The sequence below is a fragment of the Armigeres subalbatus genome, chromosome 1 (genome assembly GCF_024139115.2).
Source record: "Armigeres subalbatus isolate Guangzhou_Male chromosome 1, GZ_Asu_2, whole genome shotgun sequence".
NCBI classification, from domain to species: Eukaryota; Metazoa; Arthropoda; class Insecta; order Diptera; family Culicidae; genus Armigeres; species Armigeres subalbatus.
In genome coordinates this window covers 6,533,315-6,561,020 of record NC_085139.1, presented here as the reverse complement: position 1 = coordinate 6,561,020, position 27,706 = coordinate 6,533,315, and the positions used below count along the sequence as shown (strand labels likewise).

The window sequence follows — 27,706 nt, the reverse complement described above, 5'->3', positions numbered from 1 at the left end:
TAGAATTGTTGGTGTGATGGTTATAGTAGAAGGTTGCAAATCTCAAGGTCCATGGTTCGATTCCCGGTTGGTTTTTGTGTTTTTATTTTCATTGTAGCTGCAAGATGTTGCAAATAGGCTCCACCTCTTGCGCTTTTTGTGTCACAAAGGAGTTCCAAATACGACGCGTTGTGCATAAGTCAGACCTTTAGTAAGTCACACCACAGTTGTTGTTACTCACTGAGAAACAAGAGGTGTTGCTTGGGTCGGTATGCCCTGTGGGTATATACGAGCAACCCAAAGTTTGCTTCAACCCTAGCAGCACACATGTTTCACATAAGTTACTGTAACTGATATGTGACCAGATTTAATCACAATCAAGTTGCAGCAACCATTTTTGTCTGACTTGTGCTGCTCGGGGTCCTCGTCAAGGCTGGGGCAGGCGTAGGCACCGCGTCGGCGAATCCCTCTGTGTGCTGGCGAATAGGCCCTATCGCAGAAAGGTCAATTTCGGGTGCATGCGGCATCATAATTCTTGATACCAGTCGTGCAGAGGGAAGCAGGCGCGAAGTCGACCCTTCCCACCTTCCGAGGACATAGGGCGTGGTAAGGCCACCTGGAAAGCCGGCAACGCGCTGGCACGATACCATGGTGTTCTTCTAAAAAAGCGAGTTACGATGTTCGGTGCTGCAAGGACACGCAGCTAACCTCGAGGGTGCGTTGTGCACAGGCCCCCCTTTGAAGCATTACTTTCTGGTTGTACCGAAGGGACTATGGGCTTGGCGGCTATGAAACGGTTTAGCGGGTCGGGGATGTAGTCCTGCCTCCCTCGTTTGCTGTTGGAGGTGGTCCCCAACCCCGCATTTCCTGGATAACCCAGGATGTCTGTTGAGCAGATTCCCCCTCCATTGCTTAGGAAGAAAAAAAAGATAGACATTTGTTCAGGTCCCTGAAAAAAAACCCTGACAATAATAGAACAAAACCTGCCAACGCCGTCATTTCCCCTATCTAAGTTTTTATTATTTTTTTATTCAATATAAGATATTTATTATCGAGATGTAGCATAAAGATTAAGGTAATCATTTGACTTTCACTGAAAATCAACTATAATATCTATCTAGAATGGGGCCACCCTTGGCCGTGCGGTAAGACGCTCGGCTTTAAAGCAAGACCATGCTGAGGGTGGCTGGGTTCGATTCCCGGTGCCGGTCTAGGCAATTTTTGGATTGGAAATTGTCTCAACTTCCCTGGGCATGAAAGTATCATCGTGTTAGCCTCATGATATACGAATGCAAAAATGGTAACCTGGCTTAGAAACCTCGCAGTTAATAACTGTGGGAGTGCTTAATGAACACGAAGCTGCGAGGCGGCTCTGTCCCAGTGTGGGGATGTAATGCCAATAAGAAGAATAAGAAGATCTATCTGGAATAAGGGCGAATGTCGCAAGAGAGAATTCTCTTTATCGACTTCCCCTCTTTCGAATAAAAGTAACAAGCAGAGGATTTCTTTGCAGTGTATCACCTCAGAATGCTAGTTCGCATTGTTTTCTATATCGTTCTGAGGTGATAAATCACATATTTATTATTAAAAAGAGGGGAAGTCGACGAAAAGTATTCTCTCTTGCGACATTCGCCCTTATTCCAGATATTATGTGTGATTTTTTCAACTAACCAGTAAGATTTTCGTACAATCAAATAAAGTTTTCAAACAACCATCCATGCACCATTTATTTCTCATGCAAATATGCCATAGGGGAGGAGAAGACCGCCAGCTGTCATCGAGAGAAAAAGTAGAATCATTGAAATTCCACATGGTGTGATTTAGGAAATGAAGTATATTTTTATTATAAAACAAGAATTAAAGATGTTTTTCAAAAAAATATTGTTTAAAGGGGTTAGAATTTTAAAAGTACACACAATAGATATGATATCTCGATTTTTATGTTTTCGATTAAGCAGTTAATGCTTAAGATGGTTGAATTTCTAACCCCACACATTGACAATTGTTTAACTAAAAAAAAATATAACGCTCTAGAGGCATTTTATTTCTGATTTTTTATACCATGCCATGTCAAATTTCCATGATTTTACCTTTTCTCGAGACTTTATCAGGTGGCAGCACTGATGAAGGAACCACCTCTATTTTGCGCTACCACTTATGAGTTTAATTACAGCCACAGGCTCATATGGGTCATTCCGCGCCAAGTGACCGAGAAAAAAATAAAAACTTGCAGGTGACTACTATGAATTCCTACAGAAATTGATGTATCTACTTATTTTGGGCCCACATTTCGAAAAATAATTTGATCCGACCCGACCGGTTGAGACGCCCTTCTTGCCAAACGCCCCTTCACGTTTTTGAAGTTTTTGAACATGAGTATGAGCATAATGATCACACAATTCGTAGTTGCTATTCCGTGATTGACTAGAACTTGCAAAATTGCACAGAGAACACAATAAATGGAGCTTAGGATTAGCTACCCATTCTCAATGTACACGTTTCGGGAGCTCAAATATTTAAAGTCAATAACGGCACCGGCCACGTCCTTACGGTCATATAGGAAGGGAAGGATTGTCCGACTCTCGTTGCTACTAGAGACCGAGTATACTTCTGCATCTCCACGATTGTCTTGGGATAGCATATCGTTTTAGTTACAAAGAATAATTTATCTGGATTCACTTCGGTAAGGGATGCGATCTATGGGATGGGAAATAACATCAATATTGAGAGTCGTGGGTTCGAGTCCCATTGAAGGGAAAGTGGTTACCTCCAATACATTTTTCAAATCAATATCTTCCACATAATGTATATATTCACATATGAGTTTTCATAACATTGTAAATCGATACGCCGTCTCGCAACGAGTAAAAAGTTAAAACATGGCATATGGAAACTGAGGAGAATCGCGTTTTGGACGACCGAACGAAAGCGCAGCACTCTGTACTAACTTGCTCGATGGCTACTGCAAACTATTGAAGATCGCGCTTGTTTCGACATGCGCATGAGTCACCGAACAGAAGATGGATATTTTATTATTTTCCCGACTACTAAAACACGCACTGCACTTACTTGCTCGATGGCTACTCTCTTGGAATTGTTTCGGAAGCATGTTTTCCAAAATGTAGAGATGGATGACAACCAGAACGGTCATTCTGGAACAGGTTCCCGTTAGGCCGAAAGTGACTTCAAACTCCTTTAGAAGAGACCCTGGTACCAAAATTGTTGGAATTGATTCCGAAACATGTTTTTTTCCAAGAAAGTGGCACCGATGCTGGGTCATTAGGCCTAATGGCCATTAGGCCGAATGGTCATTAGATCGAATGGCAAGCGAAGAGTGAATAGTGAGAAGTGAAAAGTAAAAAGTGGAAAGGGAAAAGTGAAAAGTGAAATGAGAGAATTGAGAAGATAGAAGTGAAAAGTGATAGTGAGAAATGAGAAGTAAGAAGTGAGAAAAAAGATGCTAGAAGTTAGGAGGGAGAAGTTTTATGGGAGAAGAAGTATGAAGATGAAGGGAAGGAGAAAAAAAGAAAAAGGAAGAAGAAAGAAGTGAGAATGAGCAATCGGAGCAATGCAGCAAATAAGAAAGTGTGGATATATTGCATCCACCCACAGCTTCTTATTTACCACATTGTTCAGAATGCTTTGAACAGTGGGTGCGGTTGACCTCCAGGAACCTCAAATTTGAAACTATCCAGAGGCAAGTTTTCGGCCGCTATCGCTCACGGAAAACTGGATAAGTATCAACACTTTTGAAATTTTTTCGGAAGCATGCTTTTATAATCTGATGGGCCTTCAAGAAGGTACGCCTTCGAAACGGTAAACCAGCAGAAGTGATTAAACGATCATCATCATTATTACACATCTCTTACTCGTTATCTTCAATATCGTATAAGGACGCATTGTGCACAACACTAGTGGTTATAGAATATTTAATCTAGAAAATTTAGGTTCCACGGAAATCTATTTCGTTATTGTGGCCCTACTACTTGTAAAAACATGTTCTTTGATTTTTTTTAATCTTTGTTGTCAGGGTCCCCAGTTATCCTTGTGAGGATAAGCGTAGGATTACCAATCCGCAGATGTCAAATTCGGTTCTCGATCTAAGATATATTCGAGTGGGAAATGTGCTTAAACTCTCTGGGCATAGTGTATACTTTGTGCTCACCACACAAGACACATAGTTATTCATAAAAAAAAAGCTTTCAATTGATTTACTGTAGATGTACTACTTGAAAAGCAGGCCAATTTGCAGTTGTCATGTAAAGCTATTGGAGAAAAGGAAGGTTACTAGGGTTCCTTCTAAATGAGGGAACCCATTGGGCCCACGGAAACCTGTTCCAATGGCCTAATTACTCATCAGATCATGCTTCCGAAACAATTTCATAAATTTTGACACCCATATTGCCATGGTTTCTTCAGAATAAGTTTGTGGCCACTTTAGGCCCCACTGGAACTTATTCCAGGATGACTGGTCCGACTGGACTTTCATGCTTCCGAAACAATTTCAAGAATTGTGATATCCATATTGCCAAAGTTTCTTCAGAATGAGTTTGTGACCACTTTAAGCCCCGCGGGAACCTGTTTACGGAATATAATTATTTATACAAACTTTGGGTCTTGGTCCAGTTAATCCGGAATTCCAACAACCAGTTAATCCGAATCGGTTCTATGTAACATCTATCGAATTGCGGGTAAGTTCCTGAATCCGTAACAACCAGAATCGTCAAAATAAGTGAAAAACTGACAATTTTTTGATCTTCGGTATCGTAAGGGTGTTTTTGTTGATAACAAAAGGACTAATAAAGATATACAAAAAAAACGCATGGGCAGATCACAACGCGCATTTTTGCCTATGCAGGATAATGTCTGCACCTGAATGGCAATGTGGCAGACAACGGTGGCGGTATGGTAATGAACCTAGGAGCACGCGCGCAGGACATGCGACTTCCGGCTCCGAATCTCCAGGAAATCCAGGAGGAGATCGGCCGGCTGAAAAACAACAAAGCCCCTGGAGTTGACCAACTACCAGGAGAGCTGTTTAAACACGGTGGTGAGGCACTGGCTATAGCGCTGCACTGGGGAATTACAAATGCTTGGGAGGATGAGGTTCTGCCGCATGAGTGGATGGAAGGTGTCGTGTGTTCCATCTACAAAAGGGCGATAAGTTGGATAGTAGCAACTAACGCGAAATCACATTGCTGAACAAGGTACTCTCCCAAATCTTATGCCACCGACTAATACGCGCAGAGGTTTACTGCAAGGTGATGGTCTTTCGTGTCTGCTATTCAACATCGCTTTGGAGGGAGTAATACGAAGGGCAGGGATCGACACGAGTGGAACGATTTTCACGAAATCCGTCCAGTTATTTGGCTTCGCCGACGACATTGATATCATGGCACGTAACTTTGAGAGGATGGAGGAAGCCTACAGCAGGCTGAAAAGCGAAGCTAAACGGATTGGACTAGTCATCAACATGATAGGAAGAGGCTCAAGAGAGGACAATGTAAGCCACCCACCACGAGTTTCTATCGGTGGTGACAAAATCGAGGTGATTGTAGATTCGTGTACTTGGGTTCACTGGTGACCGCCGATAACGATTCCAGCAGAGAAATTCGGAGACGCATCATGGCAGGAAATCGTACGTACTTTGGACTCCGCAAAACGCTCCGATCGAATAGAGTTCGCCGCTGTGCCAAACTGATTATCTACAAAACTCTTATAAGACCGGTAGTTCTCTACGGACACGAGACCTGGACGATGCTCGTGGAGGACCAACGCGCACTGGGAGTTTTCGAAAGGAAAGTGTTGCGTACCATATATAGTGGGGTGCAGATGGCGGACGGTACGTGGAGGAGGCGAATGAACCACGAGTTGCATCAGCTGTTGGTAGAACCATCCGTCGTTCACACCGCGAAAATCGGTAGACTGCGGTGGGCTTGGCACGTAGCCAGAATGTCAGACAGTAATCCGGCGAAAATGGTTCTCGACAACGATCCGACGGGAACAAGAAGGCGAGGTGCACAGCGGGCAAGGTGGAGGACGATTTGCGGACCCTCCGCAGACTGCGTGGTTGGCGATGTGCAGCCATGGACCGAGCTAAATGGAGAAGACTTTTATGTGCAGCACAGGCCACTCCGGCCTTAGTCTGGTAATAAATAAAAATGATTTCTAATAGCATTCTACATAAGGATTTCAAAATTAAAACACTAGTTTGAAATCTACGAATCATATAATAACAAAGCTAATGCAACTTGTAGCTCTATCCTCGATTTAAAACTTTATACAAAAGTCACTATTTGGTCTCTTTTTCTGCTATTGAAGGTCAATATTTGGTCCCTTTTCGTCATCGTTGGTCACTAAAGTCACTATTTTAAACGGCATTCATCGCTACCAGCCCTGTAATAACATCCATCTTATTCCCAAAGACTTCTCGGAGGAGTTGGAGATCTCAGCTGGCGAATTGATGGCCTATATCAAATCATCGAAAAACAGGCTTCGACAGCATTCTGAATCTCGAACTTCAAACATATGAGTGCTCCGTTCTTTGAGCACCTTTCTCTGATCTTTAAGCACTTCCACAGTTATTAACTGCGAGGTTTCTAAGCCAAGTTACCATTTTTTCTCTCAGGGTTATCTATTCGAAAAAGCTATTCATCACCGGTTACTTGCGTCTGCCGAAAATCTCAACATCTTGCTCGAGGAACAAGTTCCAATTTAGATTATCAAGTTATTATTGTAAATATTAGTGTACATAGTAGTTTGGCTATCAAATTTTCTAAATTAATCAATGCCTCCCTAATAGTACGTTCAGATTATGAGCTATATCACTTGATATAGAGCATCTTGACATCAGTGTTTGTACATCTAGTTTTCACTGGCAATAATGCATATGGCATCTCATGTCAAGATTCGCTATATCAAGTGATAAAGCTCATAATCTGAACGTACTATAAGGCTATTCTGATACATTAGATAAACTTTATAAATTACATTTAAATTCTAACCATTGCTATTGAACTGAATCAAAGATGAAGGGCCAAGTGGCCAAACACTTGAAATATTAGAAATAATGTAACAAACAAAAATTAAAAAAAAAAAAGAAGTTGAAAAAAAAGTTCTGACATGAGTTTGACTTGTTGTTGAATTTTATCTCGGTCTCCACTACTCGAAACACTGTCAATAGATTGCTAGATCCGTTGCTGTTGAAAATGTTGGTACTTTCTTTCTTGACTTAGTATAAGGCTAAAAACCGCCCTGCTTTAGGATACGCCAGTCCTTCTTCAACAGCCCCAGTATCGATAACGAACATCAAGGGAGCTCTACCGCCCGCTTTCCACCAACAAGTTGTTTCAATAAGTCGAAAGCATCACCATCATTCTTGTTGTCTTTGGTTTCTGTAGTAACATTGTGTACCCAAATTACGTAACGCTAAGAGGGGGAGGGGGTTGAGCGAGGTGTAAGGATCCATACAACTTTTTCAGATGTTTCATACAAAAAGTGTGACAGGGGGGGGGGGGCTTGAAAATGCCCAATTTTTGCGTAAGGTAAATAATGGATCTTCCCTAATGAAACACAGCAGCGAGCAAAATGACCGAACCACAGATTCGGCATTTTTTTTTTATTTTATTGGACATGAAGGATCACATGATTCATGACGCGTATCGCACCGGACACAGTGGGGTTGGTTTCGGAACCTTTCTCTCAGTATCGACTTTACATATAGATTCTTCGCCTAGATTAGGGAGCATCCATAAATTACTTTACAGTCCGTACACAAGAATGAGAATGGCCAATTTTTGCGTTACGTAATTAATGGATCTTCCCTTAGCGTTAACTTTAGCTGTACTTGGTTTGAATTCTCCGGCGGTTTTCCATCCAGCAAATTGTAGGTCGACTGACTCGTAGCTACGACCTATGACCAACACCTGATCCAAAGAATAATCTTTTGCTTCGAAGTTGCATGTTCTTTGTAGTCGCAATTACTTGGTCCACGATCATGTTGTTTACTTGATCGCTGTAATCACAATAGGATGTTTTCTTTTTCAACCGGATGACAAGCGCGTCGAGCTTCTCATTCGGGCCGGGTGCCATCTGACGAAACCTCTTTCTTTCATATGCTTTTGAAACCTGAGGAACGCAATATTCGTCGAGGAGCTGCATCGCCACGTGGTGGTACCGGTTTCCGAAAGCATGGTTAGTGGGATTAATCCTGACTACTGCAGATCCCATGATCTGTCCTGAGACATTCAATGAAGTGGTCTCGTCACCCGTACTTCAGGTTCTAGTATTTCAAGACATCAAATGACATGGTTTGTCAGAATCAATTCGCGACTTCGAGTTCTGCAATACAGTCATACTGCATACTTCATCCCTTAAAGTGGATTTCTGAACACCATCGACACGATTCCAGTTTTTTTTTCGTTTGTCGCCAATTATAGTGTAGTGAAGCACATCTTCTCGGGTCCGCGACGTTAGTCATAAGTACGTTAGGCATAAGGACGTTAAGCATAAGTACGTAAGGCATAATGAACGTTAGGTATAACGGATGTGTGGCATAATTCTGCCTTCTTTATGTCATAGGCTGTTCTTTGGGTCATTTCATGCCTAACGTCCATTATACCTAACGTCCGTTATGCCTAGCGTCCATTATACCTAACGTACTTATGCCTAACGTCTTTATGTCTAACGTACTTATGCTTAACGAGGTATACCTCGTCTTCTCAGCTTAGTGGCGTAACTGATAATGATTTATTGACCTCATGCCATTGATTATTAAAAATTTGATTGATAAAAAACTTATTATAGATTTAGCAGCAGTTTTAATTATCTTACTCCATGCACTTGCACTTTCATTTTCGTGTATTTTTATTAACTGTTACACGATTCTCTCTACCAAACCATTACTCATGTAGTTTCAGTGAAAAACTAAAAAGTACTGGTGATTAACTTATTATTAACTAAAAAGTTACATAGATAAAGATTAAAAAAAAGTACAATGAACTCTCCCTTACTCGATGCGTTCTTTAACCCGATGCAAACCCTGGCTACTTTGAAAATCACCGGAAGTCTTTTGTCCTCCATGCAGTGTCTCTCGAACATTGCGGATCATAACTGCGTAAACACAAAAGATTTCTTATCTGTAATTGCTTACTAACTTCCAGGCAGTAAGGCGATATTCACTCATAAATCAATTGTGCATAATGAATGCAGAAATTCTTTTTTAATGACCGTATTAAAACTTAGCTCTAACTGTCTCGATATCATTTTCGTAAATTAGTGAAACGTTTTTCAATTTAACAAAGTCACATGCGTTTAGATTATGCGATATCATTACTTCATTCCTAGCTTCCTCGTTACCGGTGTTCAATTTATCGCTTCACAAACTTTCATCTCCATCTTCCTTCCCATCCATGTGAGCGCGATCTAAGCAACCTGTGAATCCGCACTCATGGGCAATGGTTGCTGCTACTGGCAACGTTTGAAACACGTGCGTTACGCCTTATTGCGCCTAACTTGTGATGGACTACTACAATGCAATGCTCAAAGATCTGTCACCAATGTTGTTATTCTTGCTAACAACAAGCCTACTGCGAATCACGATCCATTGTTTAGCCTTCGTAAATGATGCAGCGTAACAAGGATTACATCACGTGATCCGTTTGATGCTCTGCCTATTCCTATTGTCTGCCATGCGTATGTCGCAAATTAGAGCACCTCATTTCACATTTGCGATTCATCAGAAAGAAAATTTATGAGTTGCAGCCACCACCACCCGGCATATGGAGGTGTACCAGTGTTGCAATGAGCTCCAGTTTTCCTGAGCTTGATTTGACTGCAGGTTGCGATCAACAGTTTGGTAATTGCACTGCACCAGTTCAGACATCATCCGCGACGACATGCTGCTGCAACCGGTCGATGCCGTCCATGTTCTCGGTAGAACCGCCGCGATTTTCCCAGTCGGGTTGCTGATGATGACGATCATTCCGTGGGTTAGTCCGGGACTTGGCGGCAACGGCAGCGTCAGCATACAGCACCGACTGTACCAGAGCAAACAGATGCTGATGGATAGTGAGGCGCAGTTTTTGGCGCTCGACGAGTCTCACAAGAAGCTGGGCGATGGATTGATTAGAAGTGCGAGAAGAGGCAACCGGGAGCCGAAGTTTGTGAGCTTTCACACTAAAAATGACAATATTGAGGTTTGTTATGGTGTCCGTTTCGTTAAGGATGTCGAGTTATAGTATTTTTTAATTTTCAGGTCGAAATAGACTTCGCCATTCCGTTTCTCACAATACCTGTGCAGGAGTCTGTCAGTGGAGTTATGGGCTCGATTATGAAGGTATTTAAAGCCAATTTATCATGCTAAGTAAGTTATCGTGAAAGTTATTACCAACCCGAATGAATTTCCCCAAACGAAATAATTATAAATAAGGAATTCATCAGAATTCCAGCAGAATTTTATCCAAATTTCGAATTCCAACAGAAATTCATTGGAAGTTCGACATGAATTCATTCGAAGTTCGACATGAATTCATTCGAAGTTCGACATGAATTCATTCGAAGTCCAACAGGAATTCATTCGAATTCCGATAGGAATGCATTCGAATTCCGATAGGAATGCATTCAAATTCCGATAGGAATTCATTCGAATTCCGACAGGAATTCATTCGAAATCCAACAGGAATTCATTCAAAATCCAACAGGAATTCATTTGAACTCTGGCAGGAATGAATTTGAATTCCGGTAGAAATTTATTCGAAGTGCGACAGAAATTCATTGGAAGTCCGACAGGAATTCATTTGAACTCCGACAGGAATTCATTCGAATTCCGCTAGAAATTCATTCGAAGTCCGACAGGAATTCATTCGAATTCCGACAGGAGTTCATTCAAATTCCAACAGGAATTCATTCGAATTCCGCCAGGAATACATTCGATTTTCGCCAGGAATTCAATCGAATTCCGCCAGGAATTCTTCCCATTCCGAATTCCGATAGGAATTCTTCCGAATTCCGGGAGGAATTCTTCCGAATTCCGGGAGGAATTCTTCCGAATTCCGGGAGGAATTCTTCCGAATTCCGGAAGGAATTCTTCCGAATTCCGGAAGGAATTCTTCCGAATTCCGGAAGGAATTCTTCCGAATTCCGGAAGGAATTCTTCCGAATTCCGGAAGGAATTCTTCCGAATTCCGGAAGGAATTCTTCCGAATTCCGAACGGAATTCTGTTCGAATTCCGGAAGGAATTCTTCCGAATTCCGGAAGGAATTCTTCCGAATTCCGGAAGGAATTCTTCCGAATTCCGGAAGGAATTCTTCCGAATTCCGGAAGGAATTCTTCCGAATTCCGGAAGGAATTCTTCCGAATTCCGGAAGGAATTCTTCCGAATTCCGGAAGGAATTCTTCCGAATTCCGGAAGGAATTCTTCCGAATTCCGGAAGGAATTCTTCCGAATTCCGGAAGGAATTCTTCCGAATTCCGGAAGGAATTCTTCCGAATTCCGGAAGGAATTCTTCCGAATTCCGGAAGGAATTCTTCCGAATTCCGAATTCCGAATTCCGGAAGGAATTCTTCCGAATTCCGGAAGGAATTCTTCCGAATTCCGGAAGGAATTCTTCCGAATTCCGGAAGGAATTCTTCCGAATTCCGGAAGGAATTCTTCCGAATTCCGGAAGGAATTCTTCCGAATTCCGGAAGGAATTCTTCCGAATTCCGGAAGGAATTCTTCCGAATTCCCGAAGGAATTCTTCCGAATTCCCGAAGGAATTCTTCCGAATTCCCGAAGGAATTCTTCCGAATTCCCGAAGGAATTCTTCCGAATTCCCGAAGGAATTCTTCCGAATTCCCGAAGGAATTCTTCCGAATTCCCGAAGGAATTCTTCCGAATTCCCGAAGGAATTCTTCCGAATTCCCGAAGGAATTCTTCCGAATTCCCGAAGGAATTCTTCCGAATTCCGGAAGGAATTCTTCCGAATTCCGGAAGGAATTCTTCCGAATTCCGGAAGGAATTCTTCCGAATTCCGGAAGGAATTCTTCCGAATTCCGGAAGGAATTCTTCCGAATTCCGGAAGGAATTCTTCCGAATTCCGGAAGGAATTCTTCCGAATTCCGGAAGGAATTCTTCCGAATTCCGGAAGGAATTCTTCCGAATTCCGGAAGGAATTCTTCCGAATTCCGGAAGGAATTCTTCCGAATTCCGGAAGGAATTCTTCCGAATTCCGGAAGGAATTCTTCCGAATTCCGGAAGGAATTCTTCCGAATTCCGGAAGGAATTCTTCCGAATTCCGGAAGGAATTCTTCCGAATTCCGGAAGGAATTCTTCCGAATTCCGGAAGGAATTCTTCCGAATTCCGGAAGGAATTCTTCCGAATTCCGGAAGGAATTCTTCCGAATTCCGGAAGGAATTCTTCCGAATTCCGAAAGGAATTCTTCCGAATTCCGAAAGGAATTCTTCCGAATTCCGAAAGGAATTCTTCCGAATTCCGAAAGGAATTCTTCCGAATTCCGAAAGGAATTCTTCCGAATTCCGAAAGGAATTCTTCCGAATTCCGGAAGGAATTCTTCCGAATTCCGGAAGGAATTCTTCCGAATTCCGGAAGGAATTCTTCCGAATTCCGAAAGGAATTCTTCCGAATTCCGAAAGGAATTCTTCCGAATTCTGAAAGGAATTCTTCAGAATTTCGCTAGAAATTCATTCGCAGTGTGACAGGATTCATTCGACAGGAATTTAATCAAATTCGGACAGGAATTTATCCAAATTCGGACAGGAGTTTATTTAAATTCCGACATAATTTTATTTTTATTCAGTTAAATTGAATCAATCCGAATTCAATAGGTTATGGTATAAATTTATTTTTGCTTCAACGTGTGAAAGCCCAAATCTTTGTACAGTGCAGAAATCAAAGTCGATTGCTCAGCATACGAAAGCAAATGATCTACCAATGTTTCACCCTTATGAGCATTACAGTTTTCTTAGCTCGTGCTGTTGAAAAATGGCTGGGCACGTGGTTTCCAAGATAACGATTTGCAGCTTTGTGTGCTTAAAATGGAATGCTTTCAACAAGTTGTACAAATTCAATTATTATTTTAGGGAGTCCCCGCTCTAAACGTAAACGTTGGAGCAGTAATTCTGGCAGGTTTTCTGGCAATTGGAGGAGCGTTGTTAGGTGTCGTTATGCGATTTTTCAAGAGCCACGGTATGATGGGTCTTCTTGGACCAATGAAACCAACCGAAAAGCAACAACGAGGTGTGTTGATCTGCATCTAAGTTTGTCGCGCCAACTCTGATGGCCTTCCCTCTATGTTCCAGCTAGCGATTTCCCAGACTTAACCACTCTGTGGTCCTTGATGGAGGCAGTAGACAGGAGTTTGCAGAAGTTCGACATCGACGCAACAGCTTGCACACAACGGACGGTTTGTTGGTACGTTAAGGAAGCCATGAACAATGTCATCGAAGATCGGGCCAGCAAGATGGACACCGTGATCAACGGTTTGAGCGAAGCAGACTGGGCACTGAAATTTACCACCGGTACAGCGATCGAGGATGCGATCCACATCGGACGACGGAATCTAAACTGCGAGCAAGCGTTTCCGTCGTGTCGGATCAAGGCGGAAACGGTGCAAAGAATTCTGAGGCACACCAAAACAAGGAAGTGATAGCAGTTTACGAGTTGACACTAGGAGTAGTGTTGACAAGCCACTCATTAGATAAGCTTAGCCAAATTGTATTTTAGGAACTAAATAAAGGTCTTAACCAGTACAAACTAGTAATCGAAAGACTCATCGAAGTCGGGTACAGGTACTTGATCCATCTCGTCACCTCGCTTAGCATCCTTCTCCATCAGGAAAGCGATCACAGGTTGTGTGTTAACTTTGACAGCGTAGTCCAGGGCGGTTAGACCTAGAAAGTCTACGGTGTTTACTTCGACGTAGTTCTTCACCAGATATTTAGCCATTTCTAGGTTTGCGTACATGGCTGCGACGTGCAGAGCCGTTCGACCACTGGGATCGGTTTGTGATAAATCGGCACCGGCAATTCGGTAAGACTCCAATCGATGTAGCAGATTTCTAGCAGCTGCACTGCATAGACTCTCGCCTATAGCCCGAATCGATCCGGTCAAATGAGCACCACATTTGATGAGCAAACGAATGATCTCGTAGTGATCGTTGAGAATCGCATCCATTAACGGTGTTCGATCGTACCGATCGCGAATATGGACGGCAGCTCCGTTTTGAAGCAGGTACTGTACGACTTCCAGATTTCCCTCGCAGCAGGCGACGTGCAGCGCTGTTCGGCGATCGTAATTTTCCGCCGACAGGTTCGCTCCGTAGCCTTTGAGATTGTTGAGCTTGGAAATGTTCCCCGACAGGACGGCACTATTGACCATTGCGGGGAAAAGTGACGATTTCAGTTGGACCAACTCTTTGTCCGAGTTTAACTGTAGAGTTCGGGCAACTGCGTCTATCAGATCGTATTCTTGCATCTCCGGGGTCTTCTCGTGAGTCAACTCGCCGCGGAGGTTGTTCTTCAACATCTGAAATGGAATAAACATTTTTGAAAGGTAACTTAAGATTTGAGAAAAACATATATTTACCAGCTTCTTGGTCTCGTGATTCCAATTGTCCTTGCTGATGACGTACGACAGCTTGGCAAGCGCAGCTTCCGGAGTCATGTCAAATCCAGGTACGACTCCTATATCCTGCAGTTGTCTACCAGTTTCGTACAGGTCACTAACTGCTCCTTCATTACACTGGGTACAGTTTACGATAAGAACGCCGCGATCAGCCGCCTCTCGTAGGGCTTCCAGCAGATCGAACCTGTTCGTGGGGAGATTCCCTGCTCCATATGTCTGTAGTACGACTCCCCGCATCGGTGGTTGGAGGAAAGCCTTTACCGTAGCCATCGAAATACTTGGAAACACCCGCAACAGACCCACATTATCGTCCATTTTGACATGCACGTTGAACTTCTCTACCGTGCAAGGCCGATAGATCAAGCGGTAGTCGATCTCCATATTTATTCCCATCTTAGCCAGCGGTGCAGCATTCGGCGAGTTGAATGCATCCAACGATCCGCTACTCACTTTTATCGTCCGATTACCTCGGAAAAGTCGACTGTTGAAGAATACGCACACCTCGGGAATGACGTAATTCCCCGCCAAAATCAGGGCTGACGTAAAATTGTCCTTCCCATCGGTTCGGGTTTCGAAAATGGGAATTTGTGATCCAGTCAAGATTACCGTCTTTCCGAGATTCTCAAACATGAACGACAGCGCCGATGCGGTGTAGCACAAAGTATCCGTACCATGCAGCACTACGAAGCCGTCGAAGAATTCGTACGACTGCTTGATGTCGTTGGCGATTCGGACCCAATCGTTCATCCCCATATTGGACGAATCGAGCAACGGTTCGTACTCGCAGATCTGATACAGAATTCTTCGATGTTCACCGTCTACGAAAGGAAGTACCAACGGAGCCATATTTTTCGCTGGACCGTATCGCTTGGTAGCGTACGTGTCATCATGCATATTTGGGTAATGACGTATTTTGCGAACAAATTCATTCGGTCTGGGCTCCAACGCTGGAAGGTAAACAAAAATATTTGCACTCTTACACGCTCTTTCGATTGTATGTTTGTGGTCTAATTATGAACATCAGCTTTTTAACACCTTCTCGCTTACCGTTTTTATCATTGCGCATCATACCGATCGTACCGCCGGTGTAGATGACCAACACTTTGGCCTCTGGGTTCTCCGACGGCAGTTTGCCGTAGCTCGAATTCCGACGCATCGAGAGTTTGCTTAGGTCTAGACTTCCACTGGGTGTGACGTCGATTAGCTGCTTGCTTTTCCAAGAAGTGCTTCGGTTGATGGGTGGAAGGCCGTTACCATTGACGGAACCGTTGACCTTCAAAGACGCACCTTTGGAAGCAGTATTGACTGTGGCCGGGGCCTTTTTAATGTTCATCACCAAGCCTTCTTCGCCGTCGCTATCGGAGTCGTTCCGGACAGTGCTGTCCACTTGAGAGACAGGATCCGACATGTTGAAGCGGCTGAAATAAGAAAAGCATTGTAAGGTTCGACGTTTTCGATTACTGAAGATTTGAACACAGTGAAAGGAGGTTGTGCCGCAAAATGTTTAATAGGAAACGTTATATTGGGATCATTCATCCATTATGTCTAAAACTTCAAAACGTTTCTTAGTACTGAACATGTCTATTTGTAATTGGCAAGTCGTCTTTCAACAAGGTGCATGGCTTTTGCCGCACAGTTCTATTACTGTAGAAAAAAGATGTAGTGAGACTGTTCCTCGACAACGCAGAAACTATAGGACATGGATGGATTGGTGGCTGTCGTACGCTAAGCCTAAATCTCGAACTGTTTTAGATGAATTTTACAATACGCACTAATATCTCTATGGGCAATTACGGCAAACGTAAGCAGCCACAAACGATGGCCACCAGCAAGCGACTGAAAGGAGAAAAGTTGGCACAGCAGCGCAAATTCTCGTACACGTTTATGTGTACCTACACTTTGCCTAGGATGTCAAGAAAGTTTCCAACCCGAAAACATCATAAACCGGACCGAGAATCGAACTCGCGTGTCATTGAGGATGATTTTACAGGCCTCAGGCGAAACATGTTTGCGGGACTTTGAATGGGAGAAAATCATGACCTGGGTCTTCGCCGCGTTGATACAGATCTTTCAGCTGGTGAGCTATTCTATCAGGGTATTCACCACCTCTCCTGGCCGGTAGAGTCGCACAATTCGAAAGTCCGGAATGTTGACGATCGCCTTCCGTTTTGGCCCTCGATGGTTTTGCTCTTCGGCGAGCAAGCGTTCCAGTTGACCAGGCCCACTCTAGCAGCCATTTTCGGCGGTGCTGGAGCTTGAACCGACGCATCTGCTGCTGCTAGTCGCTTGTGCGGTTGTAACGGTGGGAGCATTGGAGTCGCACGACGGGGAGCCGGGATGGCTGGAAAGTTCACCCCATTGAGAGTAGGAACACGGTCCTGGTGAAAACCTTCTTTCGGATTTCCAAAAACGCCACCCGCTTAGGACAGTCCTTGTCGCACGCTTCGGTCATATGGGATTCGCCACACTTGTTGCAGCGCGGCTTCATGCGGCAGTTCCTGGTTCCGTGCCCGAAGTTGAAGCAGTTGGTGCACTGCGTGACGTCGTGGTGCACTGGCCGATATCGCTCCCAGTCAACGACGCGACGGTGTAATTTATAACGCTTACCAGCTTCAGGTCATTCCAGGTGTTGAAGCCATGCTCCAGGTGGACCAGGTTAAGCTGGTCGCGATATCTCCTCGTCTTGTTGTGATAAGCGATCTTGTACACTATTACTGACTTCAGGCCGCAGCTCTAGAGTTCCGCAATGAGATCTTCTTCCTTCATGTCGTGAAGCCCTCGCAGCAAAGCCTTGAGCGGAATCATGCCGGGGTGGTTATGAGTGTGGTACTAATACTTGTGAACTTCGAGGAACTCCACGACGAATTGATGATGGTCCTTGTTTGCCAGCATCACTTTCACGCCCTCGCTGCAGAGCTTAAGAGTACATTTAAGCCCCTTAGCGATCAGTTGGCAAATTTTCGGGCGCAAATCCGGCGGATCGCTTTTCACAAACACAGGTGGGCACTTCTCCTTCCGCTCTGGTTGCACTTGTGGCAGCTGCGATTGCTGCTTTTTACGTTTTTTTTTTGGCGTGTTGCCGGTATCGTCGATTGGCAACGATGAATATACGTTGCTCTGCAAAAGCTGCTTGGAGGGGTTATCCGCGTCTCCAAGACCAGTGCACTTAGGCACCTTACCCGCGACCGAATCGGTCACCGAGTCTCCCATGACGTCTCCTTTCATCGGGCTCTAACCTTTCTGCCCCACTAATTCTGGTGAGGTAAAAGACAGCTGCAAAACCAGGGTTAATTTGATCCGAACCCAATTCAACACCCTCAGGGAAAACAATAGAGCTCTCCACCTGCAAATAGGTCGGTCTCCCCTCAGTGGGCCTGGTCCACTGACATAGACCATGGAGCTGGCATTCTTCTTCAGCCACCATAAACAGCCCCACAGTGTGAAGCTTTCGTCGAAGAGATAATTAAGAGGCATTTAGAAGGTCGGTGACAGAACTGTTATATGGCGAATACAGAAATCATGACCACAGGTTTTCGGATGGGTCGGTTTTATGCCGTGAAGTCAGATTCAGAATTACCGGTCCAAGCCTAACGATATCGGAAAGTCTTCCAAGAATATACAATATTTCTACACAGCGTCGGCGGCAAACTCCTCTCTTAGTGACGTCGGTGGCCACGCCTCGGCAGAGCTTGCGCTGTTGAATGCGTTCTTCACATCAAGTGTCACTAACGCACAGTATCGAATACCTCGCCTTTTCTGTTGGATCGCTACCTCGGCGGTCTTTACCACCGAGTTAATAACGTCTAACGTGGACTAACCCTTGCGAAAACCGAACTGATTCCTTCACAGGCCGTCCGTACCCTCAACAGGCTGACGTAGCCTGTTGAGGATTATCCTGTCTATACGCCGATGGGTCGCCTGGATGCTTCCCGGCCTTCTGCAACAGCACCAATTTCTGTCTTTTCCATCATTCGTGGAATCTACACTTGTCAAGGCACCTCTGCATAGCTAGCCTGAACATGGTCGGGTTCGCTATGACTGCTGCCTTGAGAGCGCTGTTCGGAATTCCATCAGGTCATGGAGCTTCGTCCGTTACCAGAGATTTGGCCACCGCGAGTAACTCTTCGTTCGTCACCGGAACCACCATTTAGGCCGCACCCATATTGCCTTGCGGTGCAAGAGGCCAGGGACTTGTGGCTTGGGACGTGAAGAGTTCCTCGATAATCCTCGCCAACCTATCTGGGGACCGTCCGGGGTTGAAGACCCCCTTTGGTCTTGGCCATCACTTTCCTTTAGGCGTCACCCCACGGATTTGCATTATTGGCACCTTCGCTTATCTTGTCGAAACACGCTCTCTTGCTGCTCTGGATGGCCTTGTTAATGGTCAGTTTTGCACCTCGAAATATTTCAAGGCGGTACGCTCTTTCATCCTCGGTGCGGGGACGTTGCATTCTTCGTCTAGCCTTGAGGCAAGTTGATCGAAGGGCCGCAATCTCGGCACTCCACCAGTATACCGGGCGTCTGCCATTTCTCGGCATGGTGGCATCGCACGCGCGTGATAGGACAGCTACCAACGCATCCCCGCTTAGACCTTCAGTGTTGGCTTCAAGTCCCAAGGCCGCGGTGAAAACTTTGCTGTCGAAGTGATTGGTCATCAACCCACAGACCTGACCGGGATCCCCGGACCTCGGATGTTGCATGCCATAGTCTTGAAGTAAATGGCTAGATGATCACTATGGCTGTAACTCTCGTCCACCCTCCAGTCCAAGTCTGGTCAAGACTAGGACTGACAAACGTTACGTCAATCCATGACTCGACCCCGTTCCTTCTGAACGTGCTATCGGAACTATCATTGACTCTGAGCACTGCGTTGAGCTTCGCTAGCGCCTCTAGTAACGGTTGACACCTTCGATTGGAGCAGCGGCTGCCTCACTCCACTGCCCAAGCGTTAAAATCTCCTGCTTACGACCCACTACGTCAGACGATAGCCTATCGGTCATCTGGTTGAACTGTTCTAATGGCCGCCTTGGTGGGGCATAGCAGCTACAATTGCTTTTGGCTATTGCGACACCCTCAGCAGAAGAGTGTACCATCTCTTGGATCGGGTGCTGCTCCGTCGTGGCCGTGCAAATAGCCGCCATCCTAGACGTCGACTCTGAGACCGACTGCCACAGCAGCTGCTGGGCAGTTGCACAGTGCTTAAGATTCAGCTGTGTTACTTGCTCGGCTTCTTCTTGGTTATCACTCCGATAGGACACGAAGGTCCACCCATAACGTGGTTACATGCTTGCATTTCGCTGGCGCAGATGAGGCATATCGCATTCCTGCACCTTATGCCCTTCCTCACCAAAACGACGGCAGGTTGCTACGGTTTGGGCCCTTGTAGTTGAAGGAATTGTGCCCCGACTCTAAGCACCGATAGCACCTGTCCACTGAAGGCGGCTGGAGTTTGCTTACTGGGCATACCGACCAGCCGATCTTCAACTTCCCTCGTTCCATTACCTTTTTGGCTTCCGCAACCGGTAACCTAAGGTAGGCTACCTGCGTACCTTCTCGGATCGACGCCCTTCGGGCTCCTCTGCACCCCGATCTGCTCCGTCCAGACGATGTTTGGCCTTTATGGTTGCACGTCGTTTGGCGCTGCTATGAGCACCTTGGCCGGATTGCTATCTGGGCCGTTGCGGGTTTTTTCTTCATTGGCCGCCAAAGCGAAATCAATCGCCTCCTGGGCCATGGTCGCTCCTCCAAAGAAGGAGAAGGCATCGGTTTGGGCACCTTTGTCGGCCTTCTCTCTTCCCACCACCTGCCTGATAAACACATCCTGTTCTTGTCTTGCGACTAGAACAGCCTGGCGGAGTATCCGAAGGTTCTGTTTCAGTTCTTTACTGATGTTCTGCCTTGCGCTCGTGTACTCGTTGATATCATCGAGTTACTCGGCGACCACCCACATCGCTGCTGGAGAGACTATGGTGCTGCTAGTTGCAGCTTCCGTCACTTCGCTCTCCGCCTTCCTGAGAGGAGACCTCGCTGGATCGATCAGGTGGAAGACGATTTGCGCACCCTTCATGGACCGCATGGTTGGCGACATGCATCCATGGACGGAGCTGAATGAAGACGACTATGTCTTTATGTATTGCAGTGACCAGTGACCAAAATTAAAGAATCTGATATCGCATTGTAATAAGGTGTTTTTTTATGAAACTGAAGCGGAAATGCTTGCGCCAATGTACGAATAAATGAATCTGAGGAAGATCCCGAAGCACAAGGAACAGACATGGTGCCTCGAACAAAATTTCGTTGAAACATTTAGGCTGTGAACCATTCCACCGATTCGTTTAACTTTTAGTTAAAATTTGACAGTTCGATGATTATTTCGCCGTGGTTAAAAATAACCCTGCTCCGGAAGCATGGTTAGATTTGACAGTTCGATAGTTAAACTTTGTTCGTGAGAAAATTGGCGCCAAATCCATTTCGTTCCGAATAACTATCAATCTGTCAAAACTCAAATGGGTCGGCTTCGGAGTAAAATTTTAACCACGATGGGAAAATAACCATCGAAGTGTCAAATTTTAACTAAAAGTTCAACGAATCGGTGGAATGGTTCACAGCCTTAGAGAAGATTTGAATAGCACCTTTTTGGCGCCACCAACGCAAATTGCTCGACAAACAAACTTAATTCCACCAAACGATATCGTTAGCATGCAGTACATAATAGAAGCAAAGTTGACTATCTTTACTATCTATTTACAATATCTATCTTATGGTGAAAGTACGGACAGTATGTGGTAAAAACAAGGAACAGGGTAAGATTTTTTGGCGTGTTCACTTAGCAGATTGAGATAAGGAATTTCGCTGGGTGACTTCTAAGTGGAGATCGCGTGGCTATGGCGGGCTTATCAAGCTAAACAATTATCATGAAACATAGAGTCAAGCGAAATTCAAACTACAGACAAACAGCCGCCACATTTCCCACGAGTTCATATATCTTAAAGCACTCCCGACATGTGAAATAATGTTAGCCGTAAAGTGGGAGATGTTATACTTGGAGGCGTGGTGTAAAACGGTAAATGGCGCTAACGAATAAATCACGAGGTGTACAATATGTTCAAAAATTCATAAATCGATAAGATGATAAAATACGTCAGATTTCTATGAGCTGGACATGTAGTACGAATGCTGACAGCAAAAGCTGCTTTTATCAGAGAACGTTAAAAAGAGCCACCGCGACTCCCGTACAGACCACACACTCGCTGCCTGTATGCAATCGAGGAAGACGCGTTTGCGACCAATGTAGCCCTTTTTCGAGCTCGTTCTTGCCCCGATCGCTACGAGGCGTACGACCATTATACATAGGAGGTAGATTAGTTGCGGCGCTTTTTAATCGAAGGTTCACTAATTAATTGGTTCGCGACTTAATCGATCGTAAAATTTTATGTCGAAATCACGTTGAAGTTTCATTTTTACCATCAACTGAAACGTTCGTTTCAAATGGGGAATATTTTCTATTGTTTAATGCTGCCTAATATAGAAAGTAAACGAAACGGGCTTGATTGCTTAGCAACGAAAATGTGTGACTTATTCTCGTTATTCATTCACTTTGAAAATCTATGCCGAGCAGTCGGCTGTTCAATGTTCGATAAATATTTACTGAGAGGCAATCGAATTTAAGTGACAAATAGAACAAACCTCTCGAAAGGACTATAGCAATAGCCACATGTCGCAAAATAAGGTTTGTTATTCGTATCAGTCGAGACTGTTGATATTTGAAATTGTTAATGTGTATTCGCGGATTAACACCCATTTATCTGATGATGCGGATACTGTTAGTCCACAACCTGTCTGGGTTTGAAGAAGTTTATTCATGCGTCATTTTGCTTACGAAATATTTTGATATGACAAATGCAATTGTCGTAGTAATTTCAAGTTATTCGATCGAATTAACGTTAAAAAACTTCCGGTGACTTAGCAAAAACTACGTCTTAAATGTTATTATCTTAGGATAACATTTCCGAATCTCGAATAACATCCAAATTAATCGTACGCAAATGGCAATGGTAAATACTATAATTGCATCACTGTCCTAACACATGGCGCGTAAATGGGTCAAGGTCACTGTAGAACAATGACTTTGCAATTAAGTTGTAGGGCCTGCTTCGATCACCACAATATCGCACCTGCTGAGTGCAGGTGATTGGCAATACACAATCAACTTTGACCATGGGCATTGAACCAATTGGGTACAGTTAAAGTACCACCCAGTTTCTCTTTGAAAGTGAATGTTGTTTCGTTTCTTTTCTTTAATTTTATCCACTGAAATCGATTACCTACACTTAACTTGCTTTGTAAACAGCATTTCCACAGGGTTGCATTATTTCACGTTTCGAAATTAAACACAGTTTAATAAATTGATAAAACCAATTACACGACACTTTACCACGTTTTTCTTTTGCAGGAAATGCGTTTTAAATATCACCAAGTCACGGATTCTGTTGATTTCGTACTAACTGTGAAAAACTTGTCTTCCATAACCCACACTCTCTACTGCTATGCGCACGCACGTGTTTCGATTCGCTGTTGCGAAATTCGTTCGCCACTTTCATAAGGAAGAAACATATGATTTTTGTGTTCTTATGCTTCCCATTCTCACAACCACCAGCACCGCGCAGACACAGCGAACACGCGCGTAACCATGGAAACAGACAAGCGGGTTTGCTTAAGATATTTTACCTTCTTCGTTTGAGTCTACTGCCACACCCCTGAAGTAGGGAAGCACCCCTTGCGTCCACTGATCTGGAAACTGCTTCTGCTGCGCTCCGTCGAACGGACGCGATATCACTGGCTTGGTCGACTTCTGCCCGGTTGTACTTTATTCCTCGGTGGATCGTTTATCTAAGTTTTTCTTTTTCGAATTTCACACATTCTTCGCCGTGTCTACCAACCCTCGTTGCGCGCCGTATGCAACTACCTGGCTGTGGCTCTGCCTGGACCGTTTGCATCGTTTGGTGCACTGTTAGAATACGTTTTACTAATGCAGCTACAGTGAACTCTCGTTTACTCGGTACGAAACGGATGAGTGGGAGTTTATCGAGTTACAGAGATAAAGCTCTGGGAAATTGATCACAGTAGTCAGAAATTATATCGAATTCGGAGAATTCAGCGAGTACCAGAACATCGAATAAAGGATAGTTAACTGTAGTTCGTAGAAGATTGTTTGCCAGACAAACCAAACTAAATCAGAAAATGCGCACCGATGCTGATTACTGTAGCTTTTATCTAATAAATTGACATGATGAATCATTTAGAACGCGCCAGGGATTATCTTGGTTGTCAATCACGTGGCACTCATTCAATGAGGACATCTTACGGTGTATTACATCGCCAATTCTCACATCTGACTGGTATGCAAATTTATCGTATAAATAAATTTATGGGATAAACAAGAGGATTATTTTACAAATACCGCAGTAGGTGGGACCTTTTTTTTAAATTGAATGATGGCAAAGAACAATCCGTCTGGAACCTCAAATTTCGATGTTAATTCATCACTGACTAATTGCTGTGCTAATAACTGACGATTTATATTTGAACACCTGCTCATTCCGTCATTAGCAAAGACATCAACCATTGTGAATCGATATATCATTCACCTTTTTCAGCATGACTTTAGAGTGCATCAACCGAACCAGAACAAATTCAGTACCTTTGTTCCGAATGCAGATTATAAGAAAGATTAAGCTGTCAAACATGGTGCGACTTTAATACTTAAACGGCATAAACATCAGCGTTCTGAATTGCTGAAACAAATTGAGTGCAGGTAATTTCTGCTAAATTGAGATTTTTTTTCTAGTAAACAAATTTGGTGTACAATTCGCTACCGTGTCTTGAACCCTTTTTGTCATCATCAAACTTTTTATCTATTTGTGGTGGAAGCGTGGAAGCAATTTTTTGGCGTTTCAACCGAGAAGGTCGAGATAAGCATCTATGTTGGTTGACTTTCCTTATCTCTGTCGCGGTGGGGGCAGCGTGGCAGCATGAATATTCTCATTACGTAGGGTAAACGTCTGAGCTATTTATCACAGTGTTGTGTGTAAATATTGATATTCATTAGACAGTCATACTTCGATTAGACGGTTCTGGTAAATTGAGCAAGTCATGCCGACTTAGTCGAGTCAAGTACGAGACGCTGAAGTAGAGGTGACCCGAGCAAAGCCTGAAAATATAATGAGAGCATATCTATATATATAAAAATGAAATGGTCTGTGTTCGTATCCGCCTAACTCGAAAACGGCTGGATGGATTTTCTTCATTTCTTCAGCAGATATGTTCGTTACCGTTTCCGACGGGTTTATATGATATTTCAACAATAGAGTAGAGTGGGGCAAGAGTACGCACTTAATTTTCAATCGATCATGTGGCCCTTATGAAGCAAGCTTCTGCATATCAAATCAATGTCGATGATTCATATACTCTTCCTTCATGTTACCAAGCGTTACTCAAGTACTCAAGTACGAGACACTGAAGACGACCTTACTGTTGAGGTCGAAATACGTATCTGTCAAGGTACAATCAAGTGGCGGAATTAAATGGGATGGTACAAAATCGTCTTATGACAAGTGAAGGAACAAGCTTCCGGATTTCCAAGAGCTCCTCGCGTTTCGGAGACCCTTTCGGTGCGCAGCGCCAGCGTGGGTCACTGAACCTTCTCTCCGGCTACGCCGGTAGTGGTTATGGACGCTCCATGGCTTGTGGAGGCGATGAACCGCAAACGCGATTGTGGGGAATAAAGAGAGTCAGGATGAGCATCGAACATAGACCCGCTGAGTGACAGCCTAAAGCGTTACCCCTTGGCTCTCTCCGTTTCTTTTTGTCAACATACGTGCTCACTGCTGAAAAAATCACAAAAATAATAAACAAACCAAATTCCTTTCCATTGCTTTGTTTTTGATGGGATTGAAATAGGAGAAATAGAAGTGGCGAACCGTTCCCCTATATAACACCATACCCACATACCAAATTGGAATTCGCGAGAACGCTCGAAAAAATTCGTCATTATGACCGTCATTATAAAAACTGAAAATATGGTTCACAGCACAATAGAAAATAGGGCAATAACAAATATTTTCGGCCAGGATCACATTCCCAACACAGGCCAAAACCCAATGATATCAATTCACCGGAACCATTTTACTTACTTTGAAGTATGTGCTGCTGCTACATAGTCAAAGCTCAACTTTACGAACAAAAACTGCCGTTTAAAAGCTGTTTCCAAGCGCATGGAATACCTGTCGGTTCGCTCCGTGATAGTTTTACGGTCACGGACATGAATAACATATTGCAAAACAATACATTTATAAAGGACGAATTGCATACCGTATGTGTTTTGTTGATACATCACTTCACATATTTTGAAAGCAAACGATGTAGTTTTCGGATTGCTTTGAATGATAGCAAAAACATCTAACATACTGTCGTAGCCAAGCAAATTCGTTCATCAACTTACTTTTTTTGTTGAAAATAAGCGTTGGACACTTGCAAACAAATGACGTGTTCACGCCTCAAGAAACGAACACTGAATGATCTTCATTTATTTTCTATAGAGAGAGAGAGAGAGAGAGAGAGAGAGAGAGAGAGAGAGAGAGAGAGAGAGAGAGAGAGAGAGAGAGAGAGAGAGAGAGAGAGAGAGAGAGAGAGAGAGAGAGAGAGAGAGAGAGAGAGAGAGAGAGAGAGAGAGAGAGAGAGAGAGAGAGAGAGAGAGAGAGAGAGAGAGAGAGAGAGAGAGAGAGAGAGAGAGAGAGAGAGAGAGAGAGAGAGAGAGAGAGAGAGAGAGAGAGAGAGAGAGAGAGAGAGAGAGAGAGAGACCCCTTGTCTGCCTGCGGAATCCCGATCAACATGGCTCGCGCGCGCCGGAAAGCGACTTTCTTATATCTAATGAAGTAATTCCATTAGCCCCTCCATTAATCATTATGAGTGCACGTTATATTTACACCCACATCAGATCACAGCTAACGAGCTTATTTTTTTGAATACAAGAAGCTGCTTTTCAGCGCGCGCGCGAGACATTTTGATCGAAATTCCGCAAAGAGCGGTTCGACAAAATTTGATGCAGCGGAGCGAACACAGCAGCACGAAGGCGTGGGTAGCAGTGGCAATGCTGAAAATTTAGTTCAATTGGTAAGGTTTAGGGAGGTTTAGCGAAAAATCATCAAGTGGCGGTCGGACAATTTCAATGCAAGGTGCCGACAAGCGTTTGGATGCAGTTAGTTAGTGGAAAGGCGCATTGGGAAAAGAACATTGGCTCTTCTCAGGACCAGCATTTAATAGCAAGAAAGAGTTAATTGCGAAAATGGAATATTTCGGTGGCATCGGGTTTGGCGTGATAACATCTTCCTCTGACGCGCTATCAAATTCGCTAGTTACGATTGAGTTTTGCATTTCGAAGAAAGTTTATTTCAGATAGTCGGATCAACCTTTTTTGTACAAAATGGTGGATTGTGTATAAAATAGATGAAGACGCCACCTCAGTGGAAACTAGAGTCCTACAAGAAGAGTAACGTCATGTGTGCCACGTTTGACAGGTCTCCTGCTCGTTTGGAACGCGCATTTGTATGGAACTGACAGACGATTCTGTTCCAATTCTGACACTTGACGACACTGTTTTTATAGTCACTGTAGTGGAAACTATCTACAGCAACCACCCATCTGCGAACATCACTCAGACAGACATATGCCAAGATAATGTTTTGTAACATGAAGAAACTTCGTCTTGAGTCAAATTTCTGTTGTTATCCTTCACAACAATAATTCAGAATCTTGCGAGAAAATTTCGTAGGATTCTTAGAATTTGTCATTCTCTGTGGAATCCCGATCAAAATGGCTCGCGTGCGCCGAAAAGCAACTTTCTTATATCTAATTCCCATTGAAAACTTAAACAAACGACTCTTATCAGGGCCAGAGTTGGTCATTTCTCACTCTTTGCCTAGAAATGTGTGGAGCTCTTACCTATAAAGAGAAGTGTATCGATTCACACTTGCGAGCGCTTACACTTGCGTGTATATCAAGCCGGGAGAAACATGATCGATAAGAGTGAGAACTTTTTCAGTCG

At 43.9% G+C, this 27,706-nt stretch overlaps 2 protein-coding genes across 4 annotated transcripts; one reads left to right on the top strand and one right to left on the bottom strand.

Moving 5' to 3' along the window:
• The first annotated feature begins 9,341 nt into the window (after window positions 1–9,341).
• On the top strand, window positions 9,342–13,753 carry LOC134220388 (uncharacterized). Its single transcript, XM_062699446.1, has 4 exons — window positions 9,342–10,175; window positions 10,235–10,315; window positions 13,062–13,218; window positions 13,281–13,753. Exons 1-4 carry the CDS (start codon window positions 9,876–9,878, stop codon window positions 13,625–13,627), a joined length of 885 nt encoding a protein of 294 aa, XP_062555430.1. The 5' UTR covers window positions 9,342–9,875; the 3' UTR covers window positions 13,628–13,753.
• Window positions 13,655–23,531, bottom strand: LOC134220281 (L-asparaginase). Of its 3 annotated transcripts, none has more exons than XM_062699303.1 (4): window positions 23,332–23,531; window positions 15,652–16,022; window positions 14,566–15,551; window positions 13,655–14,505 (listed from the first exon to the last, which is right to left on the bottom strand). In XM_062699303.1, exons 2-4 carry the CDS (start codon window positions 16,010–16,012, stop codon window positions 13,735–13,737), a joined length of 2,118 nt encoding a protein of 705 aa, XP_062555287.1. In that variant the 5' UTR covers window positions 16,013–16,022; window positions 23,332–23,531; the 3' UTR covers window positions 13,655–13,734. The 3 variants fall into 3 exon arrangements, with proteins under 3 accessions (XP_062555287.1, XP_062555279.1, XP_062555293.1); XM_062699295.1 differs by lacking the exon at window positions 23,332–23,531 and adding an exon at window positions 22,929–23,234; XM_062699309.1 differs by lacking the exon at window positions 23,332–23,531 and adding an exon at window positions 22,933–23,232.
• Between the last annotated feature and the right edge of the window lie 4,175 nt (window positions 23,532–27,706).